The sequence below is a fragment of the Crinia signifera genome, chromosome 6 (genome assembly GCF_055691185.1).
Source record: "Crinia signifera chromosome 6, ASM5569118v1, whole genome shotgun sequence".
Lineage (NCBI taxonomy): Eukaryota > Metazoa > Chordata > Amphibia > Anura > Myobatrachidae > Crinia > Crinia signifera.
The window spans coordinates 15,502,910-15,525,749 of NC_139222.1; the positions used below are offsets into that span (position 1 = coordinate 15,502,910).

General features: G+C 46.7%; 2 protein-coding genes across 2 annotated transcripts in view; one reads left to right on the forward strand and one right to left on the reverse strand.

Annotated features, from left to right (window-relative positions):
• Nucleotides 1-22,840, reverse strand: part of LOC146010024 (uncharacterized) — a 437,588-nt gene that overhangs the window by 154,565 nt on the left and 260,183 nt on the right. The window lies entirely within an intron of this gene.
• The window catches only part of LOC146009525 (uncharacterized), a 75,309-nt gene that overhangs the window by 19,075 nt on the left and 33,394 nt on the right, over nt 1-22,840 (forward strand). The window contains exon 3 of the mRNA XM_083149968.1: nt 9,762-10,932. Within this exon, the coding sequence (XP_083006094.1) occupies nt 9,762-10,932 (1,171 nt within the window). The remainder of the gene's footprint in view (nt 1-9,761; nt 10,933-22,840) is intronic.

Sequence of the window (22,840 nt, forward strand, 5' to 3'; positions counted from 1 at the left end):
CATCAGCCCCTATTATACTCTGGATCTACCCTTCAAAAAAAAAAACTTGCTTTCTCTTTCGTCCAGTCCGGTGACACAGCTCCACGATGGGATGTAGTAGGGTCCGCCAGGAGCCAGGCACCTATGCTTTAATTCTTTGGGAACAGGCTCCTCCCTCTGCATCCCATCATGCTTCAGTTTCATTTTAGGTGCCCACAGGAGTGGGTGCAATGCTGAGTGGCTGCGCTGCAGCCACACTTTTTTTCTTTGGATTTTTATTAGTTAGACTAGGTTTTTATTGTTTTTCTAACATTAGACTTAGTGGGAGGTTTTGCCAGCGTGTGACTTCTGGCTGAAGTCAATACACGCTGAGAGCGCAGCAGGACACTGACAGAAGCGCGTCCTGTCAGTGTTCTGTGTGCAGAGGAGGGCATTCGCCGGAGGAATGGACACTCTGCACAGCGCTTACCTCCGCTCAAACGGAGGTTTGTCCTGGGCTCCGGGGGACCCCATCCAGCGCCTTGACTAGGAGGAGATCTTGGAGACAGGTCTCTCAGCGATGGCGGCCGCCATCTTTAAGAGTTTGGAAACTGAAATCCCCCAGGGGAGTTGAGGTTTCTTACAGGACGCCCAGCGTTTCTGGGCAACTCCAAGTGGTCCCTAGAGGGGGAGTTACTGGAGGGGAGAGGCATAGTGGGAGCGCCTGTGTGAGGTTTGGCGCCAAAAGACATCAGCTACCCTTACTGGAAGGGAGACTTGGTCTCTTCCATGATTTACTGGCGCCATTTCTGTGCTTGCTGCAGAGCTGAAAGACAGAGATCCTGCTCAGAAGTCTCTCCTGACAAGCGCTTCCCCCGCTGATCGCTGGCAACAGAACACACAGATAAGTACACTGGTGCATTACTCTGTGACTTTGCCTGAACGTTTAGCAGTGTTTTATTCTGATATTAACATGGCGGAAGAGTGCAGTTCTGTTGCTGGGGAGGGAGCGAATGAGATGTTTTACCATTGCAAGAGATGTAATGTAAATTTATCTTGTGAACAGTTGGACCAGGGGGAATTGTGCCCTTTCTGTGAAGCTGTGCCCTGTGGGTCACGGACCCAGAGTCCTGAAGGAGCTGAGCCAGCATGGGCTGTGGCTTTGGGACGGTCTGTTAAGGCTTTAACAGAGGCTTTAAATAGGCAGAAGGGATCTTTGGTGGTATCTCCGGGACCTATTCCCTCATCTCAGGGATCTCTTACCACTGCACAGGGAGACCCTATCTTGCTGCAGGCTATGCAGGACACTGCACAGGGTGTGCATAAGATGTCTTCTCTTTTGGGGCAATTTACAAAGGTATCTGATGAGGTGATGTTTAGACAGGGGTCTTCTATGGTACCTCCATTAGCTGCTGATGAGGATGATTTGAGTTAGTCACAGGTTGAGGAAGCAGATTCTTCAGCCTCTGGTATTGAGGATTTGATTTTGGCTGTAAAGCAGGCTCTGGATTTGCCTGCTGAGGAAAAGGCTGCTGCGCAGTGTGTGTTTAAAAGGAGCCGTAAGGATCCAGTGTCCTTTCCCTCGGATAAAGGCATGGTTGCTTTATTAGGGGAGGCTGGCAAGTCTCCAGAAAAGAGACTGTTAATGCCAAAGAAATATGCTAACATGTACCCCATGCCTGAGGATCATATCAAGGTATGGCAGAAAGTTCCTTTGGTGGATTCCTCTGTGGCCAGATTATCCAAGGCTACTGCGCTGCCAGTGCAGGGTGGCGTGGCCTTTAATGATCAGGTTGATAAAGTTGAAGGCTGTCTGAAGGCAGTTTTTGAAGGTGTTGGTTCCACTATGCGCCCCATTATTGCTTCGGCCTGGGTGGCAAAAGCCATGATCAAGTGGGCAGAGACTTTGGGTAGTCATCTCCAGCATGATGCGGAGGCTTTTTCTGTGGCAGAAAAGTTGAGGTGTGCTGCGGAATATATATGTGAAGCTAGCGAGGAGGGTGCCGAGATGGCGTCCAAAGTGTCCGTCACTTCTGTTACTGCCAGGAGAGCTCTCTGGTTAAAGGCCTGGGAGGCGGATAGTGAATCTAAAAAGTCACTGGAAACTATTCCTTTTAAAGGTGAGCTTTTATTCGGGTCAGAATTGGATGAGATCATCAAGCAGGCTAAGGGGGGTAAGAATACTTTTCTTCCCACCACCTCTAAATCCTCTGGCTCTAAATTTGGAGCCTTTAAACCGTCCTTTCGTCCTTCCTTTCGAGGGGGAGCAGCTGGCAGAGGTCAGTCAGGGCATGGAAGATTCCAAGCCGGCAGAGGTAGAGCGACCAAGTCAAAGTTTGGCGCCTTTACAAAGAAACATGCCGCCAAGGGGGAAGACAAGCCCTCTGCATGACGGGGCGGGTACTCCCTGTTCTGGGATCAGAGTAGGGGGTCGCCTCCTGCAATTTCAGGACAGTTGGAGGGTAGCTACGGAAGATCCGTGGGTACTCTCTATTGTTTCAGAAGGATATCAAATAAATCTCAGGGGTCCACCCCCTCGCAGATTTCTTCCCACTCCTTTACCAAGGACCGCGTCTCTCAGATCTTCTCTTCTGGGAGCTGCCTTATCTCTCGAGAAGAAGGGGGTAGTTATATCGGTTCCTCGAGAGGAAAGAGGAAAAGGTTTTTATTTGATCCTTTTCTTAGTTCCCAAACCAGACGGGTCATTCAGGCCCATTCTAAATTTAAAATCTTTGAATGTTCATCTTTGGGTGGATCACTTCCGCATGGAATCCCTGAGGTCGGTGCTGTTGAGCATAGAGCCAGGGGAGTTCTTGGCATCAGTGGACATTCAGGATGCTTATCTCCATGTCCCGATCCACAAAGATTTCCAGTCTTTACTCCGGTTTGCAATCGGCGGAAGACATTGGCAGTTCCAAGCACTCCCGTTTGGGCTTGCCACGGCCCCGAGAGTGTTCACCAAGGTGATGTCCACCATGGCTGCAGCTCTCAGACTGCAGGGGATAATTGTTATCCCTTACCTGGACGATCTGCTTTTCAAAGCAGAGTCGGCAGAGTTGTTACAGGTTCACCTGGAGGTGGCAACACAGTTTTTGAAAAGTCAGGGCTGGATCTTGAATCTGCCCAAGTCCCATTTGGCACCAACGTAGACTTTGAAATTTTTGGTGGTGATCATAGACACACACCTTCACAGGGTCTTTCTCCCAGAATCCAAAGCTGTGGAGATTCGGCTGATGGTGTTGGAGATCCTACAAGCACCGGCTCCGTCGGTGTGGCAGGGAGTAAGATTGCTAGGGAAGATGGTGGCAACTTTCGAAACTCTCCAGTTCACCAGATTCCATTCCAGGATTTTCCAATGGAACACACTATCCTGTTGGTCCGGAAATGCCAAGACGATGAAACAGGAAGTTTTATCCCTGTCACTGGAGTCCAGGGAGTCTCACCTATGGTGGACGGATGTGGAAAATTTGCAGCTGGGGAGATTTCTCAGGCCCTGGGATTGGTTGGTCTTAACAACCGACGCCAGTTTGAGGGGCTGGGGGGCAGTAGTTCTTCACCTGAGGCTTCAGGGCCTTTGGTCGAAGGAAGAGTCCAAACTGCCTATAAACATTCTGGAGCTGAGGACATTCTTGAACGCACAAATTCAGGCGGAGGATTTTCTGAGGAGATCCCCGCTGAGAATACAATCGGACAATGCTACGACAGCGATGGCGGAAGTTTCCAAAATCTTCAGTTGGGCAGAAACCAACGTTCCAGCATTGTCGGCGATATTTATTCCAGGCGTCAGGAATGTGGAAGCAGACTTTCTCAGAAGGGAGTCGCTTCGGGAAGGAGAATGGACTCTCCATCAAGAGGTTTTTCAGGAGATTGTGAATCGATGGGGTCTGCCAGACATAGACCTGATGGCGACAAGAATGAACCGTCAGGTTCAGAGGTTCTGCTCACGGGTGAGGGATCCTGCAGCGTGGGCAGTAGACGCCATGACAGTTCGGTGGGACTTCCAGATGCTGTACATTTTTCCTCCATTTCCCATGTTGCCGAGAGTATTGAAGAAAATAAAGAATCAGGAAGTACGGGCAATTCTAATTGCGCCAGACTGGCCCAGGAGGTCATGGTACTCCGATGTACTGAGGTTGTCGAAGGATTCCTGGAGGCTTCCTCATCGTCAGGACCTGTTAGGCCAGGGGCCATTTCTTCACAAGGACCCAGGTTGTCTCAATTTGACGGCGTGGCTTATGAAACCTCCTTATTGAAGAAAAAGGGGTTTTCTGATGAGGTTATCCAGACCATGCTGAGGGCCCGTAAGCCGGTGTCTGCGGCAAATTACCATCGGGTCTGGAAGATATACATTAGATGGTGTGAGAGGCAGAAGCTTCACACTTCCAGATTCAAATTGTCAAGACTTACATTTTTTGCAGGATGGTTTTCATCAGGTCTTAGTCTGCAATCCTTAAAGGTGCAGCTTTCAGCCTTATCTATATTCTTTCAAAAGAGAGTAGCTTTGCTACCTGAGGTTCAAACCTTTTTACAAGGGGTTGCTAGGCTTAAACCGCCTTCTAGGCAGCCAGTGGCGCCTTGGGACTTATCTTTGGTCTTATCTATGTTACAGAATCCTCCTTTTGAGCCGCTAAGATCTGCGGAGCTAAAGTATGTGACGTGGAAGCTCACTTTTTTGTTGGCAATTGCATCAGCCAGATGAGTGTCTGAGTTGGGTGCTTTGTCTTGCAAGTCACCTTTTTTGATTTTTCACGATGACAGGGCTGTGATGCGAACAGTGCCAAAATTCCTACCTAAGGTAGTGTCATCTTTTCATTTAAACCAAGACATTGTACTTCCAGTGTTTTCTCCCCCAGACGGGGTTAAAAATAGGGACAAACTGAAGAAATTGGATGTGGTTCGCGCCTTTGAGAGGGTAAAGGACATTCGAAAATCGGATTTGCTCTTGGTGCTATATGATGTGCATAAGGTTGGGTGGCCTGCTTCTAAGCAGACCATCGCTCGCTGGTTGAGATCTACTATTGCCTTTGCCTACTGTAAAGCAGGTAGACCGGTTCCATCTTGGATAAATGCACATACCACCAGGTCAGTTGCTTCTTCCTGGGCGGTGCGCCATGGGGCTACGGCGGAGCAGTTGTGCAGGGCAGCCACCTGGTCCTCTGTTCATACCTTTACCAAATTTTACAGATTTCATGAGTTTGCGTCGGAGGACGATTCATTTGGATGGGCAGTGATGAGAACTGTTGGTCTGAGCGTACCCTCCCAAAGGACTGGCTCGTGAACATCCCATCGTGGATCTGTGTCACCGGACTGGACGAAAGAGAAAAGGGGATTTTTGTAAGAATTTACCGTTCTAACCCCTTTCTCTGAGTCCAGTCCGGTGACACAGCGATCCCTCCCTTACGCTCAGTTAAGTGTACCGTTCATGTGTTGTCATGTTATGGACTCAGAGAAAAAGGTTCGAACGGTAAATTCTTACAAAAATCCCATATTTTTTTTGCTTTTATTTAGGTTTGGAATTACCTATGTCACAGTTGGGTGGTTTGGGATTAGGTATGTCATAGTTTGGGGAAGACATGCAGGGTGGGGAGGGTGGGGTGGTGTGGGATTAGGTATGTCACAGTTGGGGATAGACATGCAGGGTGGGGGAGGGTTGGGTGGTTTGGGATTAGGTATGTTACAGTTGGGATAGACATGCAGGGTGGGGGAGGGCTGGGTGGTTTGGGATTAGGTATGTTACAGTTGGGGATAGACATGCAGGGTGGGGGAGGGTTGGGTGGTTTGGTATTATGTATGTCACAGTTGGGGATAGACATGCAGGGTGGGGGAGGGTTGGGTGGTTTGGGATTAGGTATGTCACAGTTGGGGATAGACATGCAGGGTGGGGGAGGGTTGGGTGGTTTGGGATTAGGTATGTCACAGTTGGGGATAGACATGCAGGGTGGGGGAGGGTGGGGTGGTTTGGGATTAGATATGTCACAGTTGGGGATAGACATGCAGGGTGGGGGAGGGTTGGGTGGTTTGGGATTAGGTATGCTACAGTTGGGGATAGACATGCAGGGTGGGAAAGGGTTGAGTGGTTTGGGATTAGGTATGTCACAGTTGGGGATAGACATGCAGGGTGGGGAGGGTTGAGTGGTTTGGGATTAGGTATGTCACAGTTGGGGATAGACATGCAGGGTGGGGAAGGGTGGGGTGGTTTGGGATTAGGTATGTCACAGTTGGGGATAGACATGCAGGGTGGGGGAGGGTTGGGTGGTTTGGGATTAGGTATGCTACAGTTGGGGATAGACATGCAGGGTGGGGGAGGGTTGGGTGGTTTGGGATTAGGTATGCTACAGTTGGGGATAGACATGCAGGGTGGGGGAGGGTGGAGTGGTTTATGGTTAGGTATGTCACAGTTGGGGATAGACATGCAGGGTGGTGGAGGGTTGGGTGGTTTGGGATTAGGTATGTCACAGTTGGGGATAGACATGCAGGGTGTGGAGGGTTGAGTGGTTTGGGATTAGGTGTGTCACAGTTGGGATAGACATGCAGGGTGGGGGAGGGTTGGGTGGTTTTGGATTAGGTGTGTCACAGTTGGGATAGACATGCAGCGTGGGGGAGGGTTGGGTGGTTTGGGATTAGGTATGTCACAGTTGGGATAGACATGCAGGGTGGGGGAGGGTTGGGTGGTTTGGGATTAGGTATGTCACAGTTGGGATAGACATGCAGGGTGGGGGAGGGTTGGGTGGTTTGGGATTAGGTATGTCAGTTGGGGATAGACATGGAGGGTTGGGTGGTTAGGGATTAGGTATGTCACAGTTGGGGATAGACATGCAGGGTGGGGGAGGGTTGGGTGGTTTGGGATTAGGTGTGTCACAGTTGGGATAGACATGCAGGGTGGGGTAGGGTTGGGTGGTTTGGGATTAGGTATGTCACAGTTGGGGATAGACATGCAGGGTGGGGAGGGTTGAGTGGTTTGGGATTAGGTGTGTCACAGTTGGGGATAGACATGCAGGGTGGGGGAGGGTTGGGTGGTTTGGGATTAGGTGTGTCACAGTTGGGGATAGACATGCAGGGTGGGGGAGGGTTGGGTGGTTTGGGATTAGGTGTGTCACATTTGGGATAGACATGCAGGGTGGGGTAGGGTTGGGTGGTTTGGGATTAGGTATGTCACAGTCGGGATAGACATGCAGGGTGGGGAGGGTTGAGTGGTTTGGGATTAGGTGTGTCACAGTTGGGATATACATGCAGGGTGGGGGAGGGTTGGGTGGTTTGGGATTAGGTATGTCACAGTTGGGGATAGACATGGAGGGTTGGGTGGTTTGGGATTAGGTGTGTCACAGTTGGGGATAGACATGCAGGGTGGTGGAGGGTTGGGTGGTTTGGGATTAGGTATGTCACAGTTGGGGATAGACATGCAGGGTGGGGAGGGTTGAGTGGTTTGGGATTAGGTGTGTCACAGTTGGGGATAGACATGCAGGGTGGGGGAGGGTTGGGTGGTTTGGGATTAGGTATGTCACAGTGGGGGATAGACATGCAGGGTGGGGAGGGTTGGGTGGTTTGGGATTAGGTGTGTCACAGTTGGGGATAGACATGCAGGGTGGGGGAGGGTTGGGTGGTTTGGGATTAGGTTTGTCACAGTTGGGGGATAGACATGCAGGGTGGGGAGGGTTGGGTGGTTTGGGATTAGGTATGTCACAGTTGGGGATAGACATGCAGGGTGGGGAGGGTTGAGTGGTTTGGGATTAGGTGTGTCACAGTTGGGATATACATGCAGGGTGGGGGAGGGTTGGGTGGTTTGGGATTAGGTGTGTCACAGTTGGGGATAGACATGCAGGGTGGGGGAGGGTTGGGTGGTTTGGGATTAGGTATGTCACAGTTGGGGATAGACATGCAGGGAGGTCGACAGGTATCTAGGTCGACATGAGTCTAGGTTGACATGGGACAAGGTCGATGTGGTTTTAGGTCGATATTTGCGTTGGGGCGACAAAGGGTTAGGTCGTGAGGTCGACATGGGTTTTTTCACTGTTTTTTGAGCCGACGTGCTGACAGGTGGTATTTCATGCCCTACCATCCGCTAGGGCGAGGTGTGAGCATAAAATAGCGTGCCTAGCGCAGCGAGGGGCTGCGGTTGACCTCCAACTGTGTCCATGTCGATCGTGTTGACATTCGGGTCAAAAAACCTGTGGAAACACCCATTTCCACCTCGTGAACTGTCGACCTAGCAAATGTTGACCTTGTCCCATGTCGACCTAGATACCTGTCGACCTTCCTACATGTCGACCTAATGACTGTCGACCTAAGTGTGTTGACAGCACGATCCACACCCAGGGGAAATTACATCCAATTTGTGTATCCACATTGCTTCGCATTGAAGCAATTTCAAAGCCCTGTGACCACCTCTGCTAGACGGAGGAATAGTGACAATGATTCTGTAGTGAAGGGAATTTAGCGGGTGAGCCATCTCAGCTAAGTGTCGAGCAACAGGCTGTTCAGAGGTGCCAGCAATGAGGGCTGAAACTTATGGGACTGAGCTGCCCGTTTGTTCTGTTTTTCTGTAAAAGGGATGCTAGGTCAGGAGTCGAGGCTTTGCTTTTAGCATTGGATAAAACTTGTTCAGAGTTACCCCTAGATCGAAATTCGCATAGAAGTGCATCGATCTGTTTATTCGCAGTCGTCCGATCACGGTTAATACGCAAGATGGGCAACATTTGAAAATAAGGTAACCCCTGTTTTAAACTACGTGGGTGACAGCTGGTTGCAGACAGAGGTTGGTTTCTGTCGGGCTTTCGGTAAAGCGTGGGGGAAATGACATTATTTGGTACCCATTACGGTGCTTATACAATTACAAATCTTACAGGGGGGGCATTTAACATTGAAAGCACCCATTAGGGTGCTTATACAATTTAAAATCGTATCCCATTGAATTGTATGCCATATACAATGGTATACGATTTTTAAATTGTATAAGATCGGGTGCCATCGCGTCGAATCGCATACCATTTTAAGGCTTATGGTATACGATGCGATGGGCGCCGTGCTAGGAAACAAGTATTTTGTAGAATAACAAGCACATCCAAAAACTGCATGCTGTTTTGTCTTAAATGATATGTAAATTGAATGGGCGAAGAGGACTACATTGGCATAGCTCGGAGCTGCACTCGATCCCATCGCGCAGCCCCGAGCTTGCTGGTAAAACTGACCATCGGACAGGAAAAAGTTATTCGAAAGTAAAAATTCCAATAAATCAACCATAGCATCAATTTGAGCTGCAGACAAAGTACTTTTGTTATGTAAAAAAGTTTAGTAGACCGTAGTCCAAATTCATGCAGTATAGATGTTTGTGTGTGTGTGTATATATATAAATATATATATATATATATAAGACAGCATCACTCCGGGACTTCCAAACAGTGCATAAATGTTACTGCATAATGCCATTATGCAGTACAGTTTATGCACTGTTTGGAAGTCCCGGAGTGACGCTGTCTTACTTGTATGTATGTTGGGCTGTACAGCCTCTGAGGCGAGCACCTGGGCCAATTGATTTGATTGCCGGATCATAATAAGTTTCCTGTATTTACGTATGATGGCAGTCTGGATGGATATTGGGGTTCAGCAATGTCACCGGCTGACATAATGATGACATCATAGTGACAGTGATGTAGCGGTGAGCAGTGCTGTCTGGCAGGGAATATATAATGTTAGCACCACAGGGGCAGGGACTGATGGGAATTACTGTATAGTCTCTGTAGAGTGGAGTTATGTGTCTACACTGTATAAAGACCTGGGCATAATAATAATAGTTATATTATCTCCAGCAGGGGGAGACACAAGCAGGGATGCCCTGGAGGAAGATCGCATCTTGTCTGCTGATACTAAACTAGAAGATGACATCACACCAGACTCTCCAGGAGACATCCCCAGTACCCCAAATATACATCCAGTACCTCCCAGTGCTGATATATCATCTGATCCCTCTAATCGTGATGTCTGTTCTTCTAATACCTCAGCTTTTGTTACACATCATGCAGATCATACACGTGATACACAATGTCCCTGTTCTGAGGGTGGGAATAGTGTAATATCTAAACCACGTGTTGTTACACATCAGAGAAGTCACATAGGTGAGAGGCCATTTCCATGTTCTGAGTGTGGGAAATGTTTTACACACCAGTCAATTCTTGTTAGTCATCAGAGAAGTCACACAGGTGAGAGGCCATTTTCATGCTCTGAGTGTGGGAAATGTTTTACACAGAAATCAGATCTTGTTAGACATCAGAGAATTCACACAGGTGAGAAACCATTTCCATGTTTTGAGTGTGAGAGATGTTTTGTACAGAAATCACATCTTGTTGCACATCAGAGTAGTCACACAGGTCATAAGCCATTTCCATGTTCTGAGTGCGAGAAAGGTTTTAGATTTAAATCAGAACTTGTTAGACATCAGTTAAATCACACAGGTGCGAAACCATTTCCATGTTCTGAGTGTGGGAAATGTTTTACACGGAAATCAGATCTTGTTACACATCAAAGAATTAAAACAGGTGAGAAGCTATTTCCATGCTCTGAGTGTGGGAAATGTTTTAGATATAAATCAAGTCTTGTTAAACATCAAAGAATTCACACAGGTGAGAAACCATTTCCATGCTCTGAATGCACAAAATGTTTTAGATGCAAATCAGAACTTGTTAAACATCGGAGATGTCACACAGGTGAGAAGCCTTTTCCATGCTCTGTGTGCGGGAAATGTTTTAAACAGAAATCACAGCTTGTAATACATGAGAGAAGTCACACAGGTGAGAAGCCATTTCCATGCTCTGTGTGCGGGAAATGTTTTAAACAGAAATCACAGCTTGTAATACATGAGAGAAGACACACAGGTGAGAAGCCATTTCCATGTTCTGAGTGCGAGAAATGTTTTACACAGAAATCACAGCTTGTAATACATGAGAGAAGACACATGGATGAGAGGCTTTTCTCATGCTTTGAGTGAGAATTGTTTTCTGTATAAATCAGGTCTTGTTAGACATCAGAGAAGTCACACAGGTGAGGCCATATGCATTCTAGGAGGTTTAGAAATGTTTTACATAAGTATCCGATCTTGCTAACCATCAGAATTCACACAAGATCTGATCTTACATAGTAGTTAAGGCTGAATAAAGACTTGCGTCCTTCGAGTTCCAACTAGGTTTATTAGCTAAACCCTTGTTTATATGTAGTGAATACTGATATTTTTAAAGAAAGATTATTATTCTTATTTGTATCCCTGGATGTTTTTAACCAATAAAGATTTGTCCAACCCTATTTTAAACGTATTTATTGTGTTTGCCGACACCACTTCTCCCTCTGCCGACACCACTTCTCCATCTGCTGACACCACCTCACCAGGAAGAGAGTTCCACAGTTCGGCTGCCCTGACCGTGAACATTTTGTTTCCTTCTAAGGGAACGAAATCTTCTTTCCTCTAATCTAAATTCATGCCCACGTGTCCTAGAGTCCTTCCTTACAGTAAAAAGGGTGTGTGACAGTTCCTTATATTGGCCCCTGATATATTTGTACATGTTAAGCATGTCCCCCCCCCTTAAATGTCTCTTCATTAGTGTAAACAATCCTAAATGGTTCAATCTGTCCTCATAGCTTAAATTCTCCATTCCCCTAATTATCTTTGTTGCTGTTCTTTGGATTTTCTCCAGTTCAATGATGTCCTTTTTATAGTGCGGGGCCCAGAATTGTACTCCGTATTCTAGGTGCGGTCTAACCAATTCTTTGTACAGTTGTACTTATGTGTTGTTACTGAGCACTGCACCCAATTTATTATCTATTTGGACTCCTAGATCCTTTTCAAGTACTGAATTACCCAATACCTCCCCACTTAGGTTATAACTAGCACACTGGTTAGGTCTCCCGAGGTGCATGACCTTGCGTTTGTCCACAGCGAACCTCATCTTCTACTTTTTTGGCCACTCATAAAGTTTATTAAGATCGTTCTGAAGCGCGGAGACATCCTCAATTGATCTAATAACTCTGTTTTGTGTCATCAGCAAAGATGGCTACATTGCTGAGTAATCCCAGCCCGATATTGTTAATAAATATGTTAAATAAAATGGGCCCTAGTACCGACCCCTGTGGCACTCAACTTAGTACTGGTATCAGAACATCGTGGTTTTTTGAAGAGACAAAAAGCAACAGGAGAATGTCTCTGTGTGGTGCACCAAAGAAAGAAAGAATAATGTAATATCTGGGCTCCCGTTTTTCTTATGAGACCGCATCCGCTCGCCACGCTTCGGGCACGGTGGCTCGCTGCGCTCGCCACACTATATAAAATCAACTCCATGCGTAGTTGGATAGTAGGGGTATGAAAAAATGGGGTGCATTTAACATGGGAGCCCAGATAATACATAAGTACCGTAACTTTTAATTGATACTTAGTAAAATTAAGCGAAATAAAAGACACAATACATATACACATACATATACATGGACATTGGAATAAAAAGGATAATCAAATCCTCACAACGTGGGACCCCCCTGTCCCATGCAAGTTTTATAATAAACTTTTATTATTTATAAATGTGTTTATTGATCTGTGGTTGGACTGGTTTATTCAATTGTTACCAGTTTACGTGTTAATACACAGTTATTTCCTTAGGTAAGCGGTAATTCTCGGTGATAATCACCTAAATGATGCTGTTAATAATGGCTAGGTTTTTATTAAATAGACATTCAGTCAGAGAGATCATAACAGGCGATCTGGCCAATAAATTGCCTAGATTGCCTAGTGTGTGTGACCAGATTGTGGTCTTCACTTACAATATAGTGTGAATTTCACTAGCCAGTGTTTAAAGTTCCATAGGCAAATAACAGAGATAGCCCCGGGTTGCCACGAGTGCGGCAGCCCGATGTTTACATGTGGGGCCGTAGATAGACAGTATGATATGCTGCGGCTGGTTTAGCTCGCGGGGAGACAGGTAAGCGCTCGTGTGGACGTCACACACAGCGCGTGTCTGCCGGGCAGACTTGTATACGCGAGAACCGCTACCTATATTATTAAGGAAAAAAGCAGATCAAAATGCATTTCAAGTGGGGTGGGGGGAGCAGGGGGAGAAACCACGAAGTGTACAGTCGGCGTACGCTTCGCCTAGCAGCTTCGTCAGGGTCCTCCAGTCTTTTGGTACCTTTCCTGATGACAGTGAATTATCAAAGATGTAATATAGAGGGGTCGCTGGTTCCTCCCTTAATTCCATTAGTACCCTAGGATGAATCCCGTCTGGCCCTGGCGATTTGTTTGTTTTGATTTTGCTGAGCCGCAATTTTACTTCCTGTCGTGAAATCAATATGGAGATGCGGTTTGTTCATCCCATTTGTGTAAGTGTAAGTTCCACAGTCTGCTCTCCCCTGGTAAACACTGATGAGAAAAATTCATTTAACAGCTCTGCTTTTCCCTTATCCTCTGTAAAGCTTTTACCATTGATATCGGGTAAAGGGCCTAAGTTTTCTTTAATTATCCGTTTACTATTGATGTGTTGGAAACACTTCTTGGGATTGGTTTCGCTCTCAGTGGCAATGTGTTCCTCATTTTCCATTTTTTAAATTCAATAATTATTAATGAAGAACATAGGTAGCGCAAGCAAACGTATCTAAATGCCTATCAGACAGCGTCATATATTAGAAATGAAAGATGCACCATATTTTAACAAATAGGAGGAGAGTACGTACAGCATAAAACAGATACGTGGAGGATTGCGTTAACATAGTACCAATTATTCATATGCCCAAGGGTTCCATTCAGGCAAGACTACGTAATCAGTATGGCAATTGTGTAGTATTATACCCTATAAACCTGCCACTGTCACATCCACCATGGCGCTTGCCTAAAGACCCCTGTACTGTGCCCAGTCCTGGACCCTCTAGGTGCACTAAAACCATGGTGCTCACCTCTGTTATGTCTCTGGCTCCACTGGGGTACATGTGGCCGTGTTGTCATCGTGTGGTGACACTGGTGTATTGTGCTCCAGCTCCATGCAGGACATGAGTAGCATATCGCCATGTGTGTTTGTGCCTGGTCTGTGTCTGTGTAAAGGCCGGTGCTTGTGCAGCTGCATACAATCAGGGCTTCCCAGCCTCTCCTGCACGGCTCCGCCTCCCTCTCTGATTGCCTGACCAATCCCAGCACAGCTCACCTGGTAAGTACTGGCTGCTCAGGCTAGTCCAGCAGTCAGTACAATGATGTCGATCCTGTAGCATCATTGCTCCTACTTGGCTCTTTAGTACTCACTACAATCCTGAGCTTCCGCTCTCACCTGGCTCTGTAGTTCCCACTACAATCCTGAGCTTCCCCTGGAGAAGATCCTGCTGGCCGTTTACTGCATCAAGTACCACCGGACTCTGCTTACTGCCTATGTGGACAGCGAGGTCAGATCCTCAAAGGGGTCTCACCTTGCTATACTCCCGACGGTCACTTCCAAAGGTTACCTCTGGCAGCAGCCACGACCATAAACTGCAAGGATTCCTCTTCTCCAGTTATCTTCATTTATTATCTTCAAATCCTCAACCAATCATCCAATCTTCAAATCCTCATCCAATCTTCAAATCCTCCAATCCGCAACCAATCATCCAATCTTCTAACCTTCATCCAATCTTCTAACCATCATCCAATCTTCCAACCTTCATCCAATCTTCCAACCTTCATCCAATCATTCACATCATCCAATCATCCACTTCATCCAATCTGCAATACAATCTTCATTCGTTCTTCAAGTCATCCAATCCTAAATTCCTTCTGCAACCCTTAATTACTACTCCGGTTTATATTCTATTCCACTCTTCAATTATATTGCAATATTCTTCAAGGACCAAGCTTCATCATCTATTATAATACTTTCTGGACAATTGACTTTATATTTGCATACTTGCCATATACCGTTTTTATCATCATTATCACTGTCTGCAATATCTTCATTAAATTCATTATATTTTATCCTCCTTGTTTCACTCCCTTCTGTCGTGGATGCAACCACCATACGTTAAAGCACCCAGCCTCCGTTACTCTCCAGCTGGTGCTTCTAAGAGCGTGACACCCACCCTGTATAACCTACACCCAATTTAGGCATACTTGGATCCCAGAACAACTACCATGGGTCTTCAACCTGTGGCCCTCCAGATGTTGTGAAACTACATGTTGCAACATGCATTGCCACATTTTTTCCTATAAGAGCATACAAAAACTGTCAGGGCATGCTAGGACATGTAGTTCCACAACATCTGGAGGGCCACAGGTTGAAGACTGCTTCTGTTTTAGCTAAACTATACCAAAAAGCTAGTCTATCTCCCCCCCCCCCCCCCCCCCCCAACTGAAGGATGACTGCTGTATGGACCGAACGGGGCAATGAACTTGTAGTAAAGTATATCAAAATTATAAAGAAATAATATTAAAAAGTATTAAATGACCTTAGGAAATGGCGAACGGATCTCTCGCGCCTCATTCGACCGCATACACCCTAGTATCGAACCTCCCAATAAAGGTGCCCACACACTAGAACGATTTTTTTTTGGCCGATTTCCGATGCGATCGACGCAATTTTCTATAGGATTCAATGTTAAAAGGGCCCTGTTCATTTCCCCACTATCCAAGTGGGCATAGAGTTGATTTTATAAAGCGTGGCGAGCGCACCCGGATTACTTAAAATGTATTCCGCGTCCCCTCGCAACGCTTCGGGCTCGATAGAAGCCCATACGCTTCTATAGGGTATCGCCACCCCTTTAGTGACGCGGCAGCCCGGGCACGCCCCCTTTAGTGACACGGCAGCCCGGGCACGCCCCCTTTAGTGACGTCGGCGACCCGGGACCACCTACAACGATGACGTTGGCGGGCCCGGTCCGCCCCCAATGCGCTGTCCCCGTGCAGCGGCGCCCTGCCCCAAAAAGTTCCTAGAGGGAACACTATGGGGGAAATTTACTAAAGGAGATTTGTAAAAAATAGGTGTATTTGTATCCAGAAATACACTTATTTTTGACATTTAGGGGGAAATTTACCAATATGAAAAACCTAGTTTTTCGTATTGGTATTTTCCCTACGACTGCATACGACTGTTTAAGTCGTATGCAAAGTCGTGTTCCGGAGGATCAGTTACAAAGCAGTCATATACGACTGCTTTGTAACCCTCCGATGGTGTAATGATTCGTATTAGCGGCCGTATATACGGCTGCTAATACGAATTATTTCTAGCAGTCTGCACGGATCAGTCAGATCCGTGCAGGCTGCATGGTGTAAAAAAAATAGAAAAATAAATAAATAAAAAAAAAAACGGCGTGGGGTCCCCCCCACAGCCGAAACCAGCACCAGGCTGACAGAGCCTGGAGCCGGTAATTAAAAATCAGGGAACCCGACAAATAGGGGTTCCCCGATTTTTAACAACCAGCCCCAGGCTCCTGCTCTGGGGCTGGTTCCCAAAATACGGGGGACAAAATGACTAGGGGTCCCCCGTATTTCAAGAACCAGCCCCAGGCAAAACCAGCCAGCGGGTAATGCCACAGCCGGGGGGAGACTTTTTATGCAAGTCCCCCCGGCCAAAGCATTAACCCTACCGACCAGTCAGCCTGGCCAGGGGCCCTGGGGGAGTGGGGACCCCCCCAATAAAGGGGTCCCCCCCCTCCAGGACTTACCTGACCAGGCTGAAGCCTGGTGCTGTCCTCGATGCCCCTGGGCGGTGGGCATCGAGCTGATGGTTTTGTGTAAAAAATAGAATAAAAACCATTGTTTTTTACTGTGGCACTACAAGTGCCAGCAAGCCTCCCCAGCAAGCTGGGACTTGGATAACCACAAGTCCCAGCCTGCTGGGCATTAAAGGGCCCGCTGGGTCTTGTAGTGCCACCGTAAAAAAAATAGTTAAATAAAACACACTGACACCCGTTTTAAATAAAAGTTTAATACACACATTACATACATACTGATACTTACCTTTCTTGATCCCGTAGGTAGCCCTGGTCCTGATGTCCTGTGTCGTCCTCCAGGTCCATGTCGGCTGTCTGCGTCGTCCTCCAGGTCCATGTCGACGGTCCGTGTCGTCCTCCAGGTCCATGGCGGTGTCCGGGTCCGAAGAAATCCATGTTGGAGCTGTGGAAGGAAATCCTACTCACCTGTTCCTGCGCTGAAGAAGTCTTCTCTTGATCCGACGTAGTCCAGGTAATCTTCCTGCTGTCGCCGGTCCCCGCTGTCTGCGCTGTCTCTGCATCGCGCTGAGGAGAGATGCTGAAGTTTCATATTCGGCGCCTCTCCTCAGACTGAATTCTATTGGCCGCCTAGCAGGCCAATCAGGAGCCGACTTTCTCGGCTCCTGATTGGCCTGCTAGGCGGCCAATAGAATTCAGTCTGAGGAGAGGCGCCGAATATGAAACTTCAGCATCTCTCCTCAGCGCGATGCACGGACAGCGCAGACAGCGGGGACCGGCGACAGCAGGAAGATTACCTGGACTACGTCGGATCAAGAGAAGACTTCTTCAGCGCAGGAACAGGTGAGTAGGATTTCCTTCCACAGCTCCAACATGGATTTCTTCGGACCCGGACACCGCCATGGACCTGGAGGACGACACGGACCGTCGACATGGACCTGGAGGACGACGCAGACAGCCGACATGGACCTGGAGGACGACACAGGACATCAGGACCAGGGCTACCTACGGGATCAAGAAAGGTAAGTATCAGTATGTATGTAATGTGTGTATTAAACTTTTATTTAAAACGGGTGTCAGTGTGTTTTATTTAACTATTTTTTTTACGGTGGCACTACAAGACCCAGCGGGCCCTTTAATGCCCAGCAGGCTGGGACTTGTGGTTATCCAAGTCCCAGCTTGCTGGGGAGGCTTGCTGGCACTTGTAGTGCCACAGTAAAAAACAATGGTTTTTATTCTATTTTTTACACAAAACCATCAGCTCGATGCCCACCGCCCAGGGGCATCGAGGACAGCACCAGGCTTCAGCCTGGTCAGGTAAGTCCTGGAGGGGGGGGGACCCCTTTATTGGGGGGGTCCCCACTCCCCCAGGGCCCCTGGCCAGGCTGACTGGTCGGTAGGGTTAATGCTTTGGCCGGGGGGACTTGCATAAAAAGTCTCCCCCCGGCTGTGGCATTACCCGCTGGCTGGTTTTGCCTGGGGCTGGTTCTTGAAATACGGGGGACCCCTAGTCATTTTGTCCCCCGTATTTTGGGAACCAGCCCCAGAGCAGGAGCCTGGGGCTGGTTGTTAAAAATCGGGGAACCCCTATTTGTCGGGTTCCCTGGTTTTTAATTACCGGCCCCGGCTCCTTCAGCCTGGTGCTGGTTATGGCTGTGGGGGGGACCCCACGCCGTTTTTTTTTTTTATTTTTTTTTTTTTCTATTTTTTTACACCGAAGCCTGCACGGATCTGACTGATCCGTGCAGGCAAAAACGCAAATACGACATGAAAATAGTGTTCTATTTTCCTGTCGTATTTGCGTGGGTGTTTTACACCACTAAGCAGCCGTATTATCCATACGGCTGCTTAGTAAATCAGAAACCACCATTCTTTTGAATGGTGATTTCTGTCGTATTCTATCGATGGTGTAGACATTCGTATTTGTAACTACAAATACGAATGTTCGATCTTTAGGACTACGAATTGTTGTATTTTTGGGATTGTAAATCCCGAAAATACAAATTCGTAAAAAAAAGGTGTATTTCTCCCTACGAATACACCTTTTTTCTACGAATCCATTTTGGTAAATGTCCCCCTTAATATCCCGAAAATACGGAATTGCCGTATTTTCGGGATAGTAAATGTCAAAAATGGATACAAATACACCTATTTTTTACAAATTTCCTTTAGTAAATTTCCCCCTATATATAGATAGCTCAAAGTGGGGTAAGGCTGAATAAAGACTTGCTTCCATCGAGTTCAGCCTACCACTTTCACACAATCTGAGCCCAGGATCTATCGGACATAATATGATCACATTTGATTTTAATTTAAAAAAAGTTAAATTATGTTGGAGCAACTAGGTCCTTAAGTTTCAGAAAAGCAAACTTTGGTAAGTTTGAGGAGTCCTTAAAGTCTATAAACTGGAAGGAATTATTTAGAGGTCTGGATACTACTAAAAGGTGTACAACAGAGGGAGAAGGGCAAGTGGAGATGACTGCTGCACAGGTAGCTATTCAAGAATGTAGTTATATATGTTTAAGATGATGGTTATCCACTGTACTGATAAATCAAAACGAATGTGGAAATATCACGGTAGTGGAGGTGCTCCCGAGAGAGTATAAAATAGCAGAACAGGAAAAAAGAAGAAAGTACTCTCTCTTTTTTGGGGGCACGCTTACTTGATTTGCTTAAAACTTAGCTTTTAATATTTAGTAGTATATAGAAAAAGGGGGATAAAGTTTCACCAAAATACAAACCAGACAAACAAAACTAACATACATACATACATAAATACGTGCTGTTTACCTTACTCTTTACGGTGACTGATATTTGACTGTATGTCACTCTAAGATTATGAGGTTATGTCAGCTCACAAAAATATAAGGGATACCTTTTTGTACAATTTGTAGGAAACAAAAATAGTTTAAATTGACACTGTTTAGAGGCAATCAGAGGGAAATAACGTGTTAGATAAATTACAATGAGGTTAAATAGTCACCTTTGCAACTGTATCAAACTAATAGGGCCTACACACATCCCGATTTTGGCCAGAGATATAGCATGCCAGATTTAGCATAGCAGATTTCCTTTGAGCACAAAATCATCTATATTGCTTAGAACGTGCAAAATGTGTCAACGATATGCCTCAGCGATTCTGCTTAGCGATTTAAGCATGCCAGATTCTTCTCAAGCATGGGAAAAAGGAAAAAAAACTCATTTAAATAAAAATGGGCAGTTCAAAGGGCTGGGGGAGTTCTTGGGGAGTTTTAAGGGGAGAGAAGTCAGGAGAAGTGTTGCAAAGAGTACCTGTACATAATAGCACCTTACCAGAGTGTTTGCAGTACTTTCTCTTCACTCCTCACCCCTTGAAAAAGATTATTTTTCAAGGGGAGACAAGTCAGGAGAAGTGTTGCAAACAGGAACCATACCTGTACATAATTGAACTTAAAATTAACAATAAATAACATTTTGAAATGAAATGACACCATACCGTGTTTTTTATAATTTTTTATAAATACTATAAAAGTATAAAATTGAACACCACTGGGTTCATCAACAATATCAGGCCGAGAAATGCCTCTGGCCCAAAGACTTTTCAAACAAACAAAGGGATCAGGCCAACAAACTCACAACAGTATACTAGAGCCAACAGAAGTGATGACTCACAAAATGTGCAAAGAAGAGATAGCAAAGGTAAGGACAGTCTTCAGTGAAGGACACACAACAGTGACTGATAACGCATCATTCTGGAGTCAGGGCCAAATGACGTATACAAGCAGACATTATAGTCTACACGGAATCGAAAACGCATGGAAGAGCAATTTTTTCAACTTTTAAAATTTGGAATGTTTTTGGTTTTGAAAATTATAATGGATAATAAACAGCATCGTCCTGTCCTTGTGTACTCGAGAACGCTGAGTACATTCCACTGGACAGACTGCTGGTGGTGGCTGATGTGGGCGGGTTGGGTGAAGGGGCTCCCGTCGTGGTAGCTGGGGCAAGCTGCGGAGGATTTGCCGCCGGATTAATATAGGGTTGGTGGTAGGGATACTGTGGTGTGGGTCCGCCAGATGCGTAATGCATCGGGTCGCGCATTAATTTGAGGTCATCAGGAATGTTTTTATCCTGTGCCCGAATTATTGCGTCGTACACGATGCATTTGAATTTCCGACGGGTGTCGTCATCCATAGAACGCATCTCCGAGTCTACCGTGTTTGAAAATTGCCGAATTGAATCAATAGGCTTATTAAGCCTTGCCTCCGCGAATTGAAAAAATTGCTCTGAGCTGCCGGCTACAGATCTTTTGGCTGCCTTCTTCCTCTGCCTGGGTGGTGGCGTTGGCAGGGGGGTAGAGGTCGAGGGTTCCACTTCCTCGCACTCTAGATCTGTAGCCGCTGTAGTCTCGGACGTCTCCGCAAACAGCTCCGGAGTAGCATCCTGTAAAATAAAATACTTTAGGACCATGAATAATGATGACATGTAGCATAACTATATGTGTTCACACTTACCAGATCCTGGCTCTCCTCCTCTTGCCTAATTGGAGGCACAGGATCCATGCTATTCTGTCCATGCGTCTTCGATTCTTTCTCCAGCCGGAAGTGCATCTGCTCGTAGTACCATAACGTTGGCTTGTATACGTCATCGGCACCGGCTCCAGAACTCTGCGACTCAGTCACTTTTGCGTGCTCCTTCACAAAGACGGTCCTCAAATTCGCTATCTTCTTCTTCACACATTCCATGGTGGCATCACTTCTGTTGGCTTTAGCATAGGCCAGCAAAGCATTGTAGGCCTGATCCCTTTTCTGTTTGTTTGAAAAGTCTTTGCTTGTAATTTGCCACAGGCATTCATGGGCCCGATATATGTCGATGAACCCAGTGGTGAATTTCTTGGAACTATTCTGCTTTGCCATTTCTGTGTGAATAATATGGTATAAAATGTAAATACATAATTAACAAATATGCATCCACCATTATGTACATAAACAGTCCAAACTAGGTCAGCTTACAATCTATTGTCCCTACCACATGTACATGCGCACACATTCACTGTTTTTGTAGGGGGTCTGGTAAGACAATTTACCCCATCATAGACATGCAAGTAAACACCACATGACTAGCTTTTGCAATGTGCCATCCCCCCAGACCATGCAAGTAAACACCACATGACTAGCTTTTACAATGTGCCATCACCCCAGAGCATGCAAGCAAACACCACATGGCTAGCTTTTACAATGTGCCAACACCCCAGAGCATGCAAGCAAACACCACATGGCTATCTTTTACAATGTGCCAACACCCCAGAGCATGCAAGCAAACACCACATGGCTAGCTTAGCAATGTGCCATCACCCCTCTCCAAACTTGCGCTGGGGGCAGCGGGCTTCACATGACACCCTCACCCATGCTTTATTTTATAACATTGGTGGCACAGTGGGCGCCTCACATCCCCCCAAACATCATTGTGCCCATATTCTTGCGCTGGGGGGGCAGCGCGCGGCGGGTGCAGCGCGCATCACGTGACACCCTCACCCATGAAGTTTACATTGGTGGCACAGTGGACCCCTCTCATTATCAACCCACCCCACCTGTGATCAGTGCGTTTGTGGTGCATAGTGGAGTGCAAAGTACTTACCAGCTCCAGAGGGTTCACAGCGCGTGGTGTCTGACAGCAGCATGTGCAGAATGGAGAGGAGGGCTTCAGGGAGTGTCCAGATGAGCAAAATCGGTGGTCAGTTGAGCACAAAAAAAAGACACCACACAGAAGGCGCCCGATATGCAGGGTCTTGCTAAACGATTTTGCTAGATTGATGGGACATGCTCATTCTTCATCTTAATGCGATTTAGACGCGCGGGGCCACGCATCTATATCGGTTTAGCCCCCACACACACACCGATGTATGCTTAGTTTCTAAGCGACCTTGCTAAATCGCTTAGAAAATGGCACAAAATCGGCATGTGTGTAGGCCCCATAAGTTTACACTTGTATTTGATGTAACTTGTAGTACAAATAAATTCCCTATAGGTAAATATACAGTAAGACTAGTATCTGTGAACACGAATACACAGTAGGTACAATGGTATCACCGATGAGATGAGATCTAGTACAAAAAGTATGTGCAGCACATACTCAGGGGCGGGCTGGGCCGGGGGGCAGAGTGCCATATGCCCCCCGGGCCGCTTACCCACCCACTGGCTGCGGGCCGTGCTGCGGCTGGATCAGCTTCTCCAGCCCTCCTGCACTGGCC